At 38.6% G+C, this 13,877-nt stretch overlaps 3 protein-coding genes across 5 annotated transcripts; 1 reads left to right on the forward strand and 2 right to left on the reverse strand.

The window, feature by feature from the left end:
• Positions 1 to 1,826: 1,826 nt before the first annotated feature.
• LOC110732430 (cactin-like) lies at positions 1,827 to 4,457 on the reverse strand. Its single transcript, XM_021912372.1, has one exon. It carries the CDS (start codon positions 4,054 to 4,056, stop codon positions 2,299 to 2,301), a length of 1,758 nt encoding a protein of 585 aa, XP_021768064.1. The 5' UTR covers positions 4,057 to 4,457; the 3' UTR covers positions 1,827 to 2,298.
• A 143-nt stretch (positions 4,458 to 4,600) lies between these two features.
• On the reverse strand, positions 4,601 to 8,403 carry LOC110732431 (tRNA (guanine-N(7)-)-methyltransferase-like). Its single transcript, XM_021912373.1, has 2 exons — positions 8,262 to 8,403; positions 4,601 to 5,701 (listed from the first exon to the last, which is right to left on the reverse strand). The coding sequence occupies exon 2, from the start codon at positions 5,641 to 5,643 to the stop codon at positions 4,885 to 4,887; it is 759 nt and encodes a 252-aa protein (XP_021768065.1). The 5' UTR covers positions 5,644 to 5,701; positions 8,262 to 8,403; the 3' UTR covers positions 4,601 to 4,884.
• Positions 8,404 to 8,982: 579 nt separating this feature from the next.
• Positions 8,983 to 13,596, forward strand: LOC110732432 (pentatricopeptide repeat-containing protein At4g17616-like). 3 transcript variants are annotated; one of them, XM_021912375.1, is made up of 4 exons: positions 8,983 to 9,117; positions 9,441 to 11,831; positions 12,133 to 12,246; positions 13,167 to 13,596. In XM_021912375.1, exon 2 carries the CDS (start codon positions 9,601 to 9,603, stop codon positions 11,707 to 11,709), a length of 2,109 nt encoding a protein of 702 aa, XP_021768067.1. In that variant the 5' UTR covers positions 8,983 to 9,117; positions 9,441 to 9,600; the 3' UTR covers positions 11,710 to 11,831; positions 12,133 to 12,246; positions 13,167 to 13,596. The 3 variants fall into 3 exon arrangements, with proteins under 3 accessions (XP_021768067.1, XP_021768068.1, XP_021768066.1); XM_021912376.1 differs by having other exon boundaries at positions 12,151 to 12,281; XM_021912374.1 differs by having other exon boundaries at positions 12,151 to 12,246.
• Positions 13,597 to 13,877: the final 281 nt, after the last annotated feature.

The raw sequence follows: 13,877 nt of genomic DNA on the forward strand, positions 1-13,877 counted from the left end.
ATGGCCTCATCTTCACCAAAGGTACAAAGTTGTTCATCCCCAAAGCAGGGGGATTGAGGAAAATGTTGTTGAAGGAATGCCATGATACGCTGTGGGCGGGACATCCAGGTTGGCAGAGAACCCTCAGTCTACTCGCGATGGGGTACTACTGGCCAGGAATGAAGGAAGATGTGATGAGCTACACCAAAACCTGCCTTGTGTGCCAGCAAGACAAGGTTGACAGACAGAAGCCCGGGGGCCTCCTTGAACCTCTTCCTGTACCAACTCGACCGTGGGAGAGTGTGTCGATGGACTTCATTAGTGGCCTCCCGAAGGTTGGCCAGTTCTCTTTCATCATGGTGGTGATAGACAGGTTCTCAAAATACGCAACGTTTGTACCCTTGCAGAAGGCTTGCGGAGCAGAAGAAACGACATCTCTCTTCTTTAAGCATATTGTGAAGTACTGGGGATTGCCAAAGAGCATAGTAAGCGACAGGGATACCAGATTCACGAGCATATTCTGGTCTGAGCTATTCCAAATGATGGGGTCTGACCTCAACATGTCGTCAAGCCACCACCCTCAATCTGATGGGCAGACAGAGAGATTCAATGGGCTTCTCGAGGAATACTTACGTCACTTTGTGAGCGCCAACCAGAAAGATTGGGTGAGACTCTTGGACATCGCACAACTTTGCTTCAACGCTCAAAGGAGTTCTTCTTCCAACAAAAGCCCCTTTGAGTTGGTCATGGGTCAACAACCTCTCCTCCCGCACACAGTGGCTGTCTGGGAGGGCGGTAGGAGTGCTCAGGCTCGAGATTTTACAAGAGAGTGGAAGCAAAACACCGACATTGCAAAAGCCTACCTAGAGCGAGCATCGCGCCGGATGAAGAAATGGGCTGATCAAAACAGAAGGCCAGTTGATTTTGCTATTGGGGACATGGTGATGGTGAAGGTCTTACCAGAACAGCTGAAGTTTCTCAGAGGGAGAGATCGTCGCCTCATTCAGAAATATGAAGGCCCCATCCGCATCACTAAACGGATTGGGAAGAACGCATACAAGGTAGAACCGCCTGCGTGGATGAGGATTCACCCCGTCTTCCACGTTAGTCGTCTAAAACCCTACCATCCAGATCCCGACGACAGCAACCGCAACGTCAGATACCGCGCCAACATCAGAACCAGGACAAGAGCCACCCCTACAACAGAAGACTGAAGCTGCTAAGATCTTAGTGTAGATTTTGTAAGTCGACGAGGACGTCGACGACTTAAGTGGGGGAGGATGTTAGAATCCAACCTCTTTGTTATGTATTCTTCTTTATTTTCCTTATATTTTCCTTATGTAATGTCTCTTTAGTCTTTCTTTTTATTTTTCTAGACCCTAGGGAGAATTATTGTGTTACTGTCATTTCAACGTTCACTTGTAATTCTCTACTAATGCAATATAAAGCTCTTTAGGGAGCGAATGGTTATTCAATCAAAGCTCTCTACCCCGTTGTTATTGCTTTAAGACTTGTGTGTTGTTTAAGCCTTTATAGATATTGTGCTTGCCTTGTTTTAAAGCATCCCCCACCAAACCAAGAGACCCTAGAGACGTCCTCATTTTCGTCGGTTCCGCTTGTGCCCGCTTCGAAGTATCGGCCGTCACAAGCCCCGACTCCGCACTCGTTGTTCTCGTGCGCCCTCTTGAGACACCGTAGGTCCGTGTTGCTGTGTGCTCACGAACCTCCTTGCTTTAGGCTTGCGCCCTTGTCGCCAAAAGACGAGAGCGCGCCGCACGATCTGGTGTTGAATCACTCGGACCGTGACACTTAGGCAAGGCTGAAAAAACAGAAAGCGTAATCTACTTAGTAGCACGAGCAATTAGTAGCAATGACAATTACAATGGCAACATCACAAAGCTGAGAGTAAATCCAATAGACATGCCAACATAAGTATTACACATCCCTGCATCACTATTGTAGCAGCAGACTGCCTATACAACAATTGCCTCTAGCAATAGTGACTTGTCCGAGGATGACAATGGAACGAACTTTTGTCTGGCAGCTAATATCATAGACATCGACGACCACAGTGCACAAATATAGTGTACCGAAGGCACTTAAGGCAGGGTATAATAATAAACTTTTAAGGATATATAGTCATCTTAAATATCATCAAATTCATAATTTATATAATTCTGAAAACATAATACTACATACTAAATTTGTAGATACAATTCTGACAGCAATTGCATCTATAACAGTCTGAAAATACTCAGGAAGATGCGGAGATGATTCTGAAAAATTGGATGTTCAGAGTGACTGGGAGCAAATACATTCTTATCGTCGATAACCATACCGCTTGAAGTTAAAATACAAACGTAATATGCCTTGTTCAAAGGTACATTTGAAACCCCTTTTGCAGGAAAGCTCCCACTCATTAAGCACAATTCGGAATGTTAGGTCTTCATAAGGAGGCCCGGCTTGAAATCTAATAATACAAGTCTCAGTGGAGTCCCCATCTTTCTCAACAAGTGGCTTGGGAACCTTAGAACTGTCGATAAGATGTGGGTAGAATACGTTAAACTTGTAGCCTTGAACAAACTTGGGAGGAGGGTTATCACGGCTGTAATGTGTCCGGTTAAACTTGTTCCATTCATAACTTGTATGAACATAATTGAAATACTTGGGCTTTCTTGGGCGGTACATGTCATGCCAATCATACACCTGTGAATCCAGATTCACTACAGCATCGGAACCTACAACCACGTCACCTTCCTCCATGGCTCCCATACTTCCTTTCTTTGCCATGACCTCAAAGTCACCCTCCTCTGGCTTTGAACGCGGTTCTAAAGCCATTCCTGCTTCTTTCAACCACCTTTTATGTTCAACCAAAACACCCAAGCGCTTCTCCAAAACTACCCTATCCTCATCAGGATCAATTGCTTCCTCATTATCTTCACCATGTAAGAGCCGAGGAGAATATGGACCATCCCGAGCATCTTCAACTTCTTCCTCGATTCCCTCCACAGGTTGAATGTTTTTCTCTTGGAGAGCCTGCTGTACTTCAAGGCGGCGCAAATTTCTACTCGTATGAATTTCATTAAGACAAGCCTTAGCCTTGTAAAAGTGAAGCTGTTTAAGGACAGCTTCCCAATACTCAACCACCATCGCTCTTCCAGTAAGCATCAATGACTCAATTTGTGTTAAAAGTGCTACCAAATCTTTGTAACTCTTGCCTTCCAAGTAGTTTATGACGTCTTTTTCAACATTCGTATGCATACCACTGAGTCCAACTCGATGATCAATTGCCTCTTTTTTCCTAATTTCAGCCAACTCCCACTCGCAAACCACCAACAATGCCTCCCAATATTCCGCATGAGCCGACGATGTAGACGCCCTGTCAAGATCAAGATGCAGTTTAATATCATCAATTAACTCCTGAAATTCTTTAACAGTACTTAAGCCCTTGAAAACCATGTAAGGCGGCTCATCCAACTCCCTGACATCAAATTTATCAGACTCATCAAGATACACAATAAGAATATCAATTGGCTTCGGTCTCCTTTCGCGCAGCCGGACCCTAGACCTTATTTTATACTGTTCAAAAAGAAACTCTCTTTCTTTCATCTCCAAGTTACAAAATTCAGCCCTATCTCTTTCTCTCTGCAACATCACAATTTCCTCGTCTCTCCGCGCCTTCTCCTGCGCTCTCTCTTCTCTCCTCTTCTGCATCTTCTGAACCTCAGCCATCAATTCTTTCTGCCTCTTCTTCTCGGCTTTAACGGTGAGATCATCTATTATCGTCTTAAAACCTCGCACCATCACATCTCTCTCGATCTTCTTCTTCCACACAAACTGCTCATTGATTGTCTGACTCTTGAACTTCTTCGCCACACTCACAGCCTTTCTCTGCACCTTCTTCGTGAGGTACTCCTTAAACTCTTCCTCCGAAATATTCCTCTTTCTTTTCCTGCTGTAACCAGCCTCTTCAAAGGATTCTGACGTATCATAGTCAGAGTTTGCTGAGTCAGAATTGTCCTTGAATTGCCGGCGTCCTCTTCTACGACTGCTCCTGCTGCTCTCGTGCTTCGCCATATTTTCGGTTGGTCAAGGATTTGGGTAAGGGAAGAGAATTGATCGTGGAGGAGGTACTAACTTCTATTTGGTGAAATATATTAAGCAGCGGAGTAACGGATTATTTATATACTTGAAGGGCAAGTAATGGATTATCCCTTTACCAAAAAAAAAAAGAAAAAAAAAGAAAGAATTATCCATATACTTGATGGCCAAGTAAATCTACCAGGTCATTGACAAAATTGTTGTCTTTCCTAGAATAAAATTAAAATCTGTGTAAGAAAGTAATCATGTTATCCTTATAAACTTATTTCATGATTTCCTAAAAAAAAAAAAAAAAAAAAAAAAAAAAAAAAAAAAAAAAAAAAAAAAAAAAAAAAAAAACTTATTTCATGAACTAGTTACTTATAACCACATTATATTTATAGTTACCCCAAACTGGTCAAAAGTTACCATAAGATAATTTGATCTCCTAATATTATTGTATATCTAGTGTGCAAAAAATGTACCAGAAATATCTTGAGTGAAGTTAATTGTGAGCATAAATTTGAAATTCATCTTCTAGTTAAGCTGTAAGCATAATATATGAATAATAATACAGTCAAAACAACTCAATATCTTGCAAATTAGCACAGCGCAGATTCCGCATCTCAAAATTGAAATTGAACTACTCCTAAGAGATGTATAATAGATTTGTTCAGCTAAAAACTAAGTCATTCTAATAATACAGAATACTGACTAACCAGACAAGGCAATCTGTCTGAGGCTCGAAAAATCTGTCTTAAATTCCTGGTGACCTGCTTTCCTTCCTTAGCACCAAGAGTTTAGAAGCCAGTCCAATGTTACAGACTAACCAGACAAAGCAACACGTCTGAAAACTGCTTGAAAAGTCTGTCCCCCATTTCTGGCGACCTTCTGCCCTTCCTCGGTAGCAGATACCAGGAGCTTAACGACAGGATCTGCTTCAAGCTCTTCATCTGTAATACACTCAAACATGGGATGATTCTCAAGACATGTTCTCATCCAGACTCCCAGCTCCTCAACATCTGTGATCGTGTAGATGATCCCTCCTTCCTTGAGTACATAAGCATATTCATCTAGCAAGAATGGGCTGATTACTCTACGACGGTGATTCTTCTCTTTAAAGTGTGGGTCAGGAAACAAGAAAAACATTTTTGATAGTTGACCCTTCTCAAAATAGTTTGGAATGTATTTCATGGAGTTGGTCCTTACCACAGAGACATTCTGGTATTGACCAGGGTTTGTTGTCCTCAAGCCCAAAATCCGTTCCTTAACATACTCTGTCACCTTATCCCTAATCTCCATTCCAATCATTAGCTTTTCAGGGAACAGAGTTGAAAGGCTAATACAAAGCCCTCCAAAACCACAACCTACATCAGCAAATTCAATCCTCCTTGCATCTCCAGATCGGTCAGGGGAAGGAAAAATTTGAGGAAAATGAAGTGAATAGTCAACATGTTGAGGTGAAAGTGGAACAGGAAAGTGAGAATCACTTAACGGATTACTATGGGCTCGGGCCCGGTAAAATCGCTTCCGAGGCAAACCTGTTGACTTGTTAAAGGTTGAGTTTCCCTTGCTCTCCAACATGCTTCTTGCCTTCTTACCCAGGATGATTGGCTGGTGCAAACTTGAAGCTTCAATAGGTCTGCTCAAAGTAACACCCAAAAAAAAGAGTTAAAGGGAAAGCAGACAGAGAACCCATGATATCATTCACCTGCTTTTCAGAAAGAACATGACAGAAGAAGGCGGCTACACAGGAAATGGTCCGGATGAAAACTCTAAAACAAGATATATGCAGAGATTTCACTCATCAAGAGAAATAACAATGAGAACAAGAGACAACAACTATGAACAAATGAAACCATGGCTTTCAAAATTATGTTTGTAAGCTTGCAAATAGCAATATCAGTAGATGTAGAGGTCTAGAAAACAGTTTGGTGTATAATGACTATTAAACATGAGCCAAGGTCAACACTGTTTCATCAATTTCTTTCCAAAACTAGAAAAATATATCCTTCTTATTAAGCTCCAGGTATTAAAAGCAAAATGACAACAACATGCTTTTAACTTCAGTTCACTTTGCAAGTGAAGCATTATTTGTCATCCAAACATATTACACCTTATGCTTTTTTCAGGGGAAAGTAACTACATGCTCTAGGGAATTTTTTTTTTTTTTTTTTTTTTTTTTTTTTTTTTTTTTTTTTTTTGTGTGGACGGGATACATATTCTGTTGAAATTTGAAAACATAGACCATGTAACCACATCACAAGGGAAACAGAAGCGTAATCATGGCTTCATCAAGAACCAGAGGCATATCCATAAAATTAGACTTAATTACCATAAATCCACCCCCACCCCTCAATTGCTTAGAAAAGGTATACAAAAAACATGTCTACAAATTGATGAAATTGTAGGCCTTTCTGCCTAGACTTGTGTATGTGAGTGATTTCATCATAGCCAGAACAATTTAAAGCTACCCTATACCTCAGAAAAAAGCTTTCCACTCCACTTGATTCACATGATATGTATAAGGATGCTTTGATATTTCCTTAACATTACAGTAAATTCTTGTCCACAAGGTACCTTCCTCTATGGAATATCATATTAAGCTCACACCAGATATTGGGACTCCACCCCCTCCACCCAAACAGCCTGACTGCTATCAAAGCCTAGCTGGAAACTCATTCACATTACACTGACCTAGCCTAACATAGCCTATATTGTGTCCTCACTTCATGGCCTTCGTGCACAAGCCTACAATCATGCACTTACAGGCCCGCAAAGAGTCTTACTAAGGTGCTCTCTACTAGTACTCAGCAACAAGCCAAGACACCCAAGATAGTTTTCAATCTGGGAGCATGTTCAGTCACTCACCTCCATCAAAGTTTGAGGGAAAGTATTGAGGAATAAAGGCCTCTTTGGCCAACTTTACACTATGATTGGATGGGAAGATATGGAGGGAATGGGAAGGAAAGGAGAGGATATCTTTCTCCCATGTTTGGATACAACGTTAGGGATGGAAGAGGAAAAGAATAGGAGAGATATATATTCCCCATTAAACCAATCCCTCCAAGCTCCAAATAAGAAAATTTTGAATGGGAATTGAAATGTTAACCAAACAAAGTGTTAGTGTTATTCCTTTGTGCAATTTTGTTTTATTTCCCACTATAATCTCTGTTATAGTTTTATGATATTTAGTCATTTCTAAGCAAGATTGTTAGAGTTTATGTAAGCCATGATATAATTAGGGCTATAAAAGCTATGCTCTATGAGCTCACAAAAGGGAGTTATCACCTTTGTATAAATCAAGCTTATTGAATGAAATCTAACAGAATTTCCTTAATTAGTTGTCACGTCATTTCTAACTACCCAAGTCATAATATTTTGCTTCAATTACATTCCTTAGAAACAGAAAGAAAAATTTCTATATAATCTATCAAGTGGCTTTTTTTGTGGATGATGATTTTGTAAATGAAGACGGCTGGAAATTATGCAGACCTTATCTTTAAGCTTTAACCTAACCCCATTTAACAGATCCCATAAGTAGAACTTTCAAAACCCCACAAATCGTTCTTTATAATGTATAAAGAGAAAATAAGCAATTATCTGTTCAAATTTATTCACTACAATAAGTTGCACATAACTAAATTAAGCACAAATGCACAATATAACTCTCAAGCAAACCATACCCTGCAGGGTGCGGCCGCCCTGGACCAGGCCCATTTTCATGGCTTTCCATCCCAACATGAAAAGTTACAAACAAAAGCCTATGAAATTAGGCAATATAGTTGAAGGAGTTCAATGGTATTGCAACCCTGTTAATCATCAAGCTTCTTAAAGGGGTTCATTAGGGGTGCTAAACATTGCAAAGCCGGAATAGGAACAGGCTTGGCTCGAGCTCAATAGGAATAAGGCAGGTTCAAACCAGGCCCGTCCCTGAGGCAGGGCAGGAGGGGCGGCCGCCCTAGGCCCAGGGAAAAGAGATTTGATTTCATATTGAATTATCTCGAAAAATACATAATTTTAGGGATACTTGATTCAATAATCAAATTAGGCTCATAATTTTCTTTTCTTTTGGATGACGTTTCATAATCTATGAATTTGCGAACTCTAAACTTAAAGCACTGATAATTAAATTAGATTAGATCAAATATAAACCCTAGATTGTGAAATTGATGTAATGATAACAACAACAAACAACTTACCTTAGAAGCTGCTTCAATGGGGGATACAAGAATTAGATTCAACGGAGAACGCTTCGATGGAGAAAGTTGAGTGCGCTTCAATGGAGAAAGTTGAGTGCGCTTCAATGAAATAACTCAGAGACTTGGGACATAGGAATGGAGGCCTTTAAAAGCCAAAATCAAAATTGAATTAGTGGTCCCTTAATGTAACACATACTAATTTTGAGTTGTTTCCGTCATTTCACCAACATTCATAGACTTTTAATTGTATGTTTGAAAATATCTTGCACAACACGAAACATCATCACTAACTTTCCTCGTTCTATCAATAGTCTCATCGCATGTTTAAATGTATATTGGTAAGTCTTATATGCATTGTCCTTACTCGTTGTAATAGCTAAATAGTAAATGTCGTTAATGACCTTAATTGATATTGCGTAAGAGCTTCTTATGCCAATAGTAATTTATGTTACTTACTGTCATTTTATTTGTTGTAAACTCACTTTAATTAATGTAATTTCAGCTGTTTTTTTAAAAAAACTCTTAAAAACTTTCAAAGAATTGATACAAGCTTTGACATATGGAAATATCAAAAAATATTTTAAACATATTTACATAAAACCTTTATATAGTCCATCTGTCTCGTAATTAGACGATCATATAAAAACCCGTCTCATTTATTTATCAGACGGGTCTAACCCATATTATAACTATGGCGGGTCATGGCTTTTAAATGCCTCCATTCCTATGTCCTAAGTCTCTGAGTTATTTCATTGCAGCGCACTCAAGTTCTCCATTGAAGCGCACTCAACGTTCTCCATCGAAGCGTTCTCCGTTGAATCTAATTCTTGTATCCCCCATTGAAGCAGCTTCTAAGGTAAGTTGTTTGTTGTTGTTATCATCACATCAATTTCACAATCTAGGGTTTATATTTGATCTAATCTAATTTAATTATCAGTGCTTTAAGTTTAGGGTTCGCAAATTCTTAGATTATGAAACATCATATCCAAAAGAAAAGAAAATTATGAGCGTAATTTGATTGTTGAATCAAGTATCCCTAGAATTATGTATTTTTCGAGATGATTCAATATGAAATCAAATCTCTTTTCCCTGGGCCTAGGGCGGCCGCCCCTCCTGCCCTGCCTCAGGGACGGGCCTGCTGATTGCTATAATAACATTGTTGTGAAATGTATGAAACAGGCATTTGTGAATTATAATATGGAATGAGCTATATGATGCCGATTTCATCACATTTATTCAAGATTCTGAGGCATGCGTTATCACCATGTTTGTAGGTGATTGCAAATGTTCTGTATGGATACTTCATATACGTGTCTACAAGGCATTATAGTTGGTACATATGATGAAAGTGTATCATCGGTTGATTTTACTTGCTGCTTCAAACATTACGAAGTCTGCAGCAGTAGTCCACAATGTACATATCTGTAAATCTTCCTACAGAACTTATTGGGAAACCAATGTGTGCGGTAGACAATTTAATGTTGCGTGTCTCAGTCATTTTTGTACTAGAACTGAGCAAGATGAGCTGTGTTGGGAAGGTCCTAACCATGATATTATGCTGAAAAGGCTTGAAAGTGCACTGTTGGATTGCAAAGATTATGAGGCATGGCCAATCTTTAGCAAGTTTACGAGTTTGTATGGTTTTCCTCCACCTGCTATTTTGAGTAAGCTGATCTCTGGACTTTCCTACTCATCTGATCACAGCTCACTTCCTAAAGCGTGCAATTTAATATTTAAAGTTGCAAAAGAAAATTCTGAATTACTTGAGCATGATAGCTTGTCTAGGCTTTGCCTTTCTCTTGTCAGAGCGCAGATGCCTGTACTTGCATCGAAAGTACTCAGACTCATGGTGCAGAGAAATTGTGTTCCCCCAGTGGATGTGCTGTGTTCTGTGTTTATGCATATGGTGAAGACTGAGGCTGGCACATGTCTGGCATCTAATATCCTTCTTGAAATTTGTGACCATTTCCATTATCTTACAGAAAAGAGATCTGAATGTGCCATGTCTATGAAACCTAGTACTACAATCTTCAACCTTATTCTGGAGGCTTGTGTGAGATCTGGATCATCGCTGAAAGGGCAACAGATAATAGAAGCAATGGCACGAATAAGAGCAGTAGCTGATGTACACTCTGTTCTTCTATTCACTTACACTTATGAAATGAATGGTCTGAGGGACGAGTTGAAGAAGCTCAAAGAGTATGTAGATCAAGTTTCATTGCCACTTGCTCGGCATTATGTTCACTTCTATGACAAGCTTTTGAGCTTGCATTATGATTTTGATGATATTGATGCTGCTGCCAGCCTGGTAACTGATATTTATCTTCTCTGGGGGTCACGTCCTCTGCATCCAAACGAGGAACTGATGAAGCCATGTAAAGTGCCTATTGGCTCCCCATATTTGAAAGAAGGTTTGAAAGTTCAAGTTATGTTTGAGCTGCTGCAGAAAGATTTTGTCGTACATGTGAAAGGCCAAGAGGAGTATGTAGCATTAAAGAATGGAAAACTTATTCTTACTAGTAAAGGCTTGGCACGACTAATTGTTAAATACAAGAGAAGAGGGAGAATTACTGAATTTTCTAAACTTTTAGTTGCAATGCAAAAAAATATGGGTACAGCTCAAGAAGAAAATCTTTGCTGTGATGTAATTCATGCATGCATTGATTCTGGTTGCCTTGAGACTGCTCATGATATATTGGATGATATGGATATGGCCAACATGGCTGTTCCCACCTCAACATATATGTTACTGTTGAATGCCTATCGCGAAGAAAATATGTCCAAGGAAGCGGAAGCTCTTGTGAAACAAATTAAAAGGACTGGTTTGCTCATTGATGCATCTGATGAAATAATGGTATCTAAATGTATTTCAGGAGTAGTACATGGAAGTGTGGTTGAACCAAATACCAGTAGGCAATCAGAATTAACTGAATTTCTGATTGTAGAAATGAAATGGGGTTATAATAAAGCTCCATCTAAAGTTTATGAGCTTAATTCTTCTATGTATTTCTTTTGCAAGGCCAAAATGATGGAGGATGCTCAGACGACATACAGAAAAATGCAAGAGTTAAAGATCCAGCCCACAGTGCAAACTTTTGCTCACTTGGTACAAGGCTACTTATCTTTGGAAATGTATCGGGAAATCACCATCTTGTGGGGTGACATCAAAAGGTTTATGGATCATGGATGTTCACTCGCAAACAGGGATTTGTATGAGTTACTGCTGTTAAATTTTCTTCGGGGAGGCTACTTTGAAAGAGTAATGGAAATTCTTCACCATATGAAGGAGCACAGTATGTATGCTGATAGATGGATGTATAATCAGGAGTTCATTAGGCTTCATAAGAATCTTTACAGAAAATTGAAGGCCATGGATGTTAGAACTGAAGCACAGAGATTGAGGCTTGAGCATGTTAAGGCCTTCAGGAAGTGGGTTCGCAATAACTGAACCAGTGTTGGAGCTATCAAATTGGTTGATAGAAAGGGAGGCACCCTAACTCTTGGTGTGTAATTAATCAAGCCAACAGGTAGAAAGAGATTCAAAGTGAATGCCAGAGACTTCACTGAATGGTGAGTAATTTTTTGATCCATTTCTTTTTCTAATTGCAAGTTATAAAAAGCAACAATAGTTTTGTATGTTTTCAGCTTTGGTTGACCAATTCAAACTTTGTTGTGTTTAAAAGGATTCCTTTTTATTTTAAAGTTTGTGTGTCAAGTTAATTGGCCTCATGTAAGAAAATTTCCAGATTCTGGCCAACAGACTGTTTCTAATCCCTTTAAGCTTTAACATTTAATTGTTGGTTCCTGTGTGGTTTTCACAAGTGAAATTTTTATGATTAATTTATCATATTTATTGATTTATATCTATTAGTTTTGTCTCTTTGTGCAGAACTGAAGCTAGCCACTTTGGCCATTGACTAAATGCTGAAAGCAATAATTAGGCAAATGGCAAAAAAAAAAAAATATCAGCAGGATCTGTATAGAGGTGGGTGATAGCCTTTTGAGCTTCTAGCTATCCTGGTACTCTGTCAAACTTTGTAGAGAAGGCGTTAGTTACATGTTGATCGATAATAGTTGTGACTAGGACATGCATATCGAAATTTTGTTAAGTTTAAATCCGACTAATATGGCCAGAGATATGAAAACAGTTGAGTAAAAACATTAAGAAAAGTAGAATTCAGCTATTACTTGTGTACAAGTAAAACATCACCTTCTCTTGTCCTTCTCTCACATGGATTTGTTCTTTAAGATTGCATAATTTACATCACAGGATAAAATTATCAACTGTTAAGTTGAATATTCTTTTCAAGTTTTCAACATTATGCCCATGAGGAAAACATATGAACCTGAACCAATTTTAACTATATTTTGCGGTCAAACCTAAGACTATGAATTATATTATGGTTAAAAAAACACAATTTTTATCTAATTTTATATATTTTGATAATTTTGACTAAAGTGAAAGCTAATTAGGTTTGACTACAAAAAGTCAGGTACTTCCAATCATCTTGAGATGGAGGTATTCTAATTTCCCTTATTTGAAAGTTGGTTATTCTGAAAAAGAATATTGTAGTTTGAAAGAGGTGCTACACTACATTATATTGGTTGTTTGAAAAAATCTATTCTGTCTTTATATGGAAGTAGCCATCGTCTTTTTTTGCCCTTCCAAATTGTTTTCTTGAAAAGGTATCCTTGTAGATAGGATTTGGTAGGCTGGTAGCATTATCTTAATATTGGTTTTACGGGCAACCAATTGTGGAATAGATAGTTGGTCATACATGATTTATTTAGGACGTCTCTTTACTGAAATGGACAAATTAATTTCATATTCAATGTTTGGATAGATGACTTGGGTTGATCTCATTTCAAATGCTGATGTATATTGTTGTTGCTTGTGCGTTTCAGCTCGTTGAATAAGTGGAAATACATGCAGGCACACTCAGAAGCAAGAACAGTACCACAGAACCTGTTTGATTCAGTACAAGCTCGCTCTCGGATACTTGGCTTAAATAATACGAAGTACAACATAATGGATAAACTGAAGACGTTGAGGTTGAGGTTGAGCTTGACATGATTTGGTTGGTGAACTTGAATTAGTCAATATTCAAATCAAACTCTAAGTTGAGATCACAATGGCATCAAAATCTGCTAGTTTGACTTTGGAATTTTACCTGAGGTTTATGAGCCAATGTAGCTTGTATTTTCATCCATTTAATCTACAAGGAAGTCCAACAGCTTACGTAAGCGATTGAGCTATGAGCAAAACTTAGCACATGTAGAATTGTGTATGATTTTGAGTAGTTAGATTATCTCATTAGCAGTTGAGTTGAAAAAAGTAAATTTTTCTTTTTAAAGAAATCATTAGTTGCATATCAAATATTTGTAGCTCTTTTTCTCCTACCATGTACTGTAAGAGTTTGTAACAAGAAAGGAGTCAATTTTGGAAGTAGCATGCCCTTTTATTCTTATTTGATCATTAAACTATTTCTGCAAACCAAAGTGTTGGGTTAAATTTCAGCTTTTGAGTCCTGTAAATTCTCCCTCTTTGCAATAGAAATGATAATAATCCAACTTGTTTATACATTAAGGAGTACTTGCTAGACCCAATATTTTAAA

This window comes from Chenopodium quinoa, unplaced genomic scaffold (genome assembly GCF_001683475.1).
Source record: "Chenopodium quinoa cultivar QQ74 unplaced genomic scaffold, ASM168347v1, whole genome shotgun sequence".
NCBI classification, from domain to species: Eukaryota; Viridiplantae; Streptophyta; class Magnoliopsida; order Caryophyllales; family Amaranthaceae; genus Chenopodium; species Chenopodium quinoa.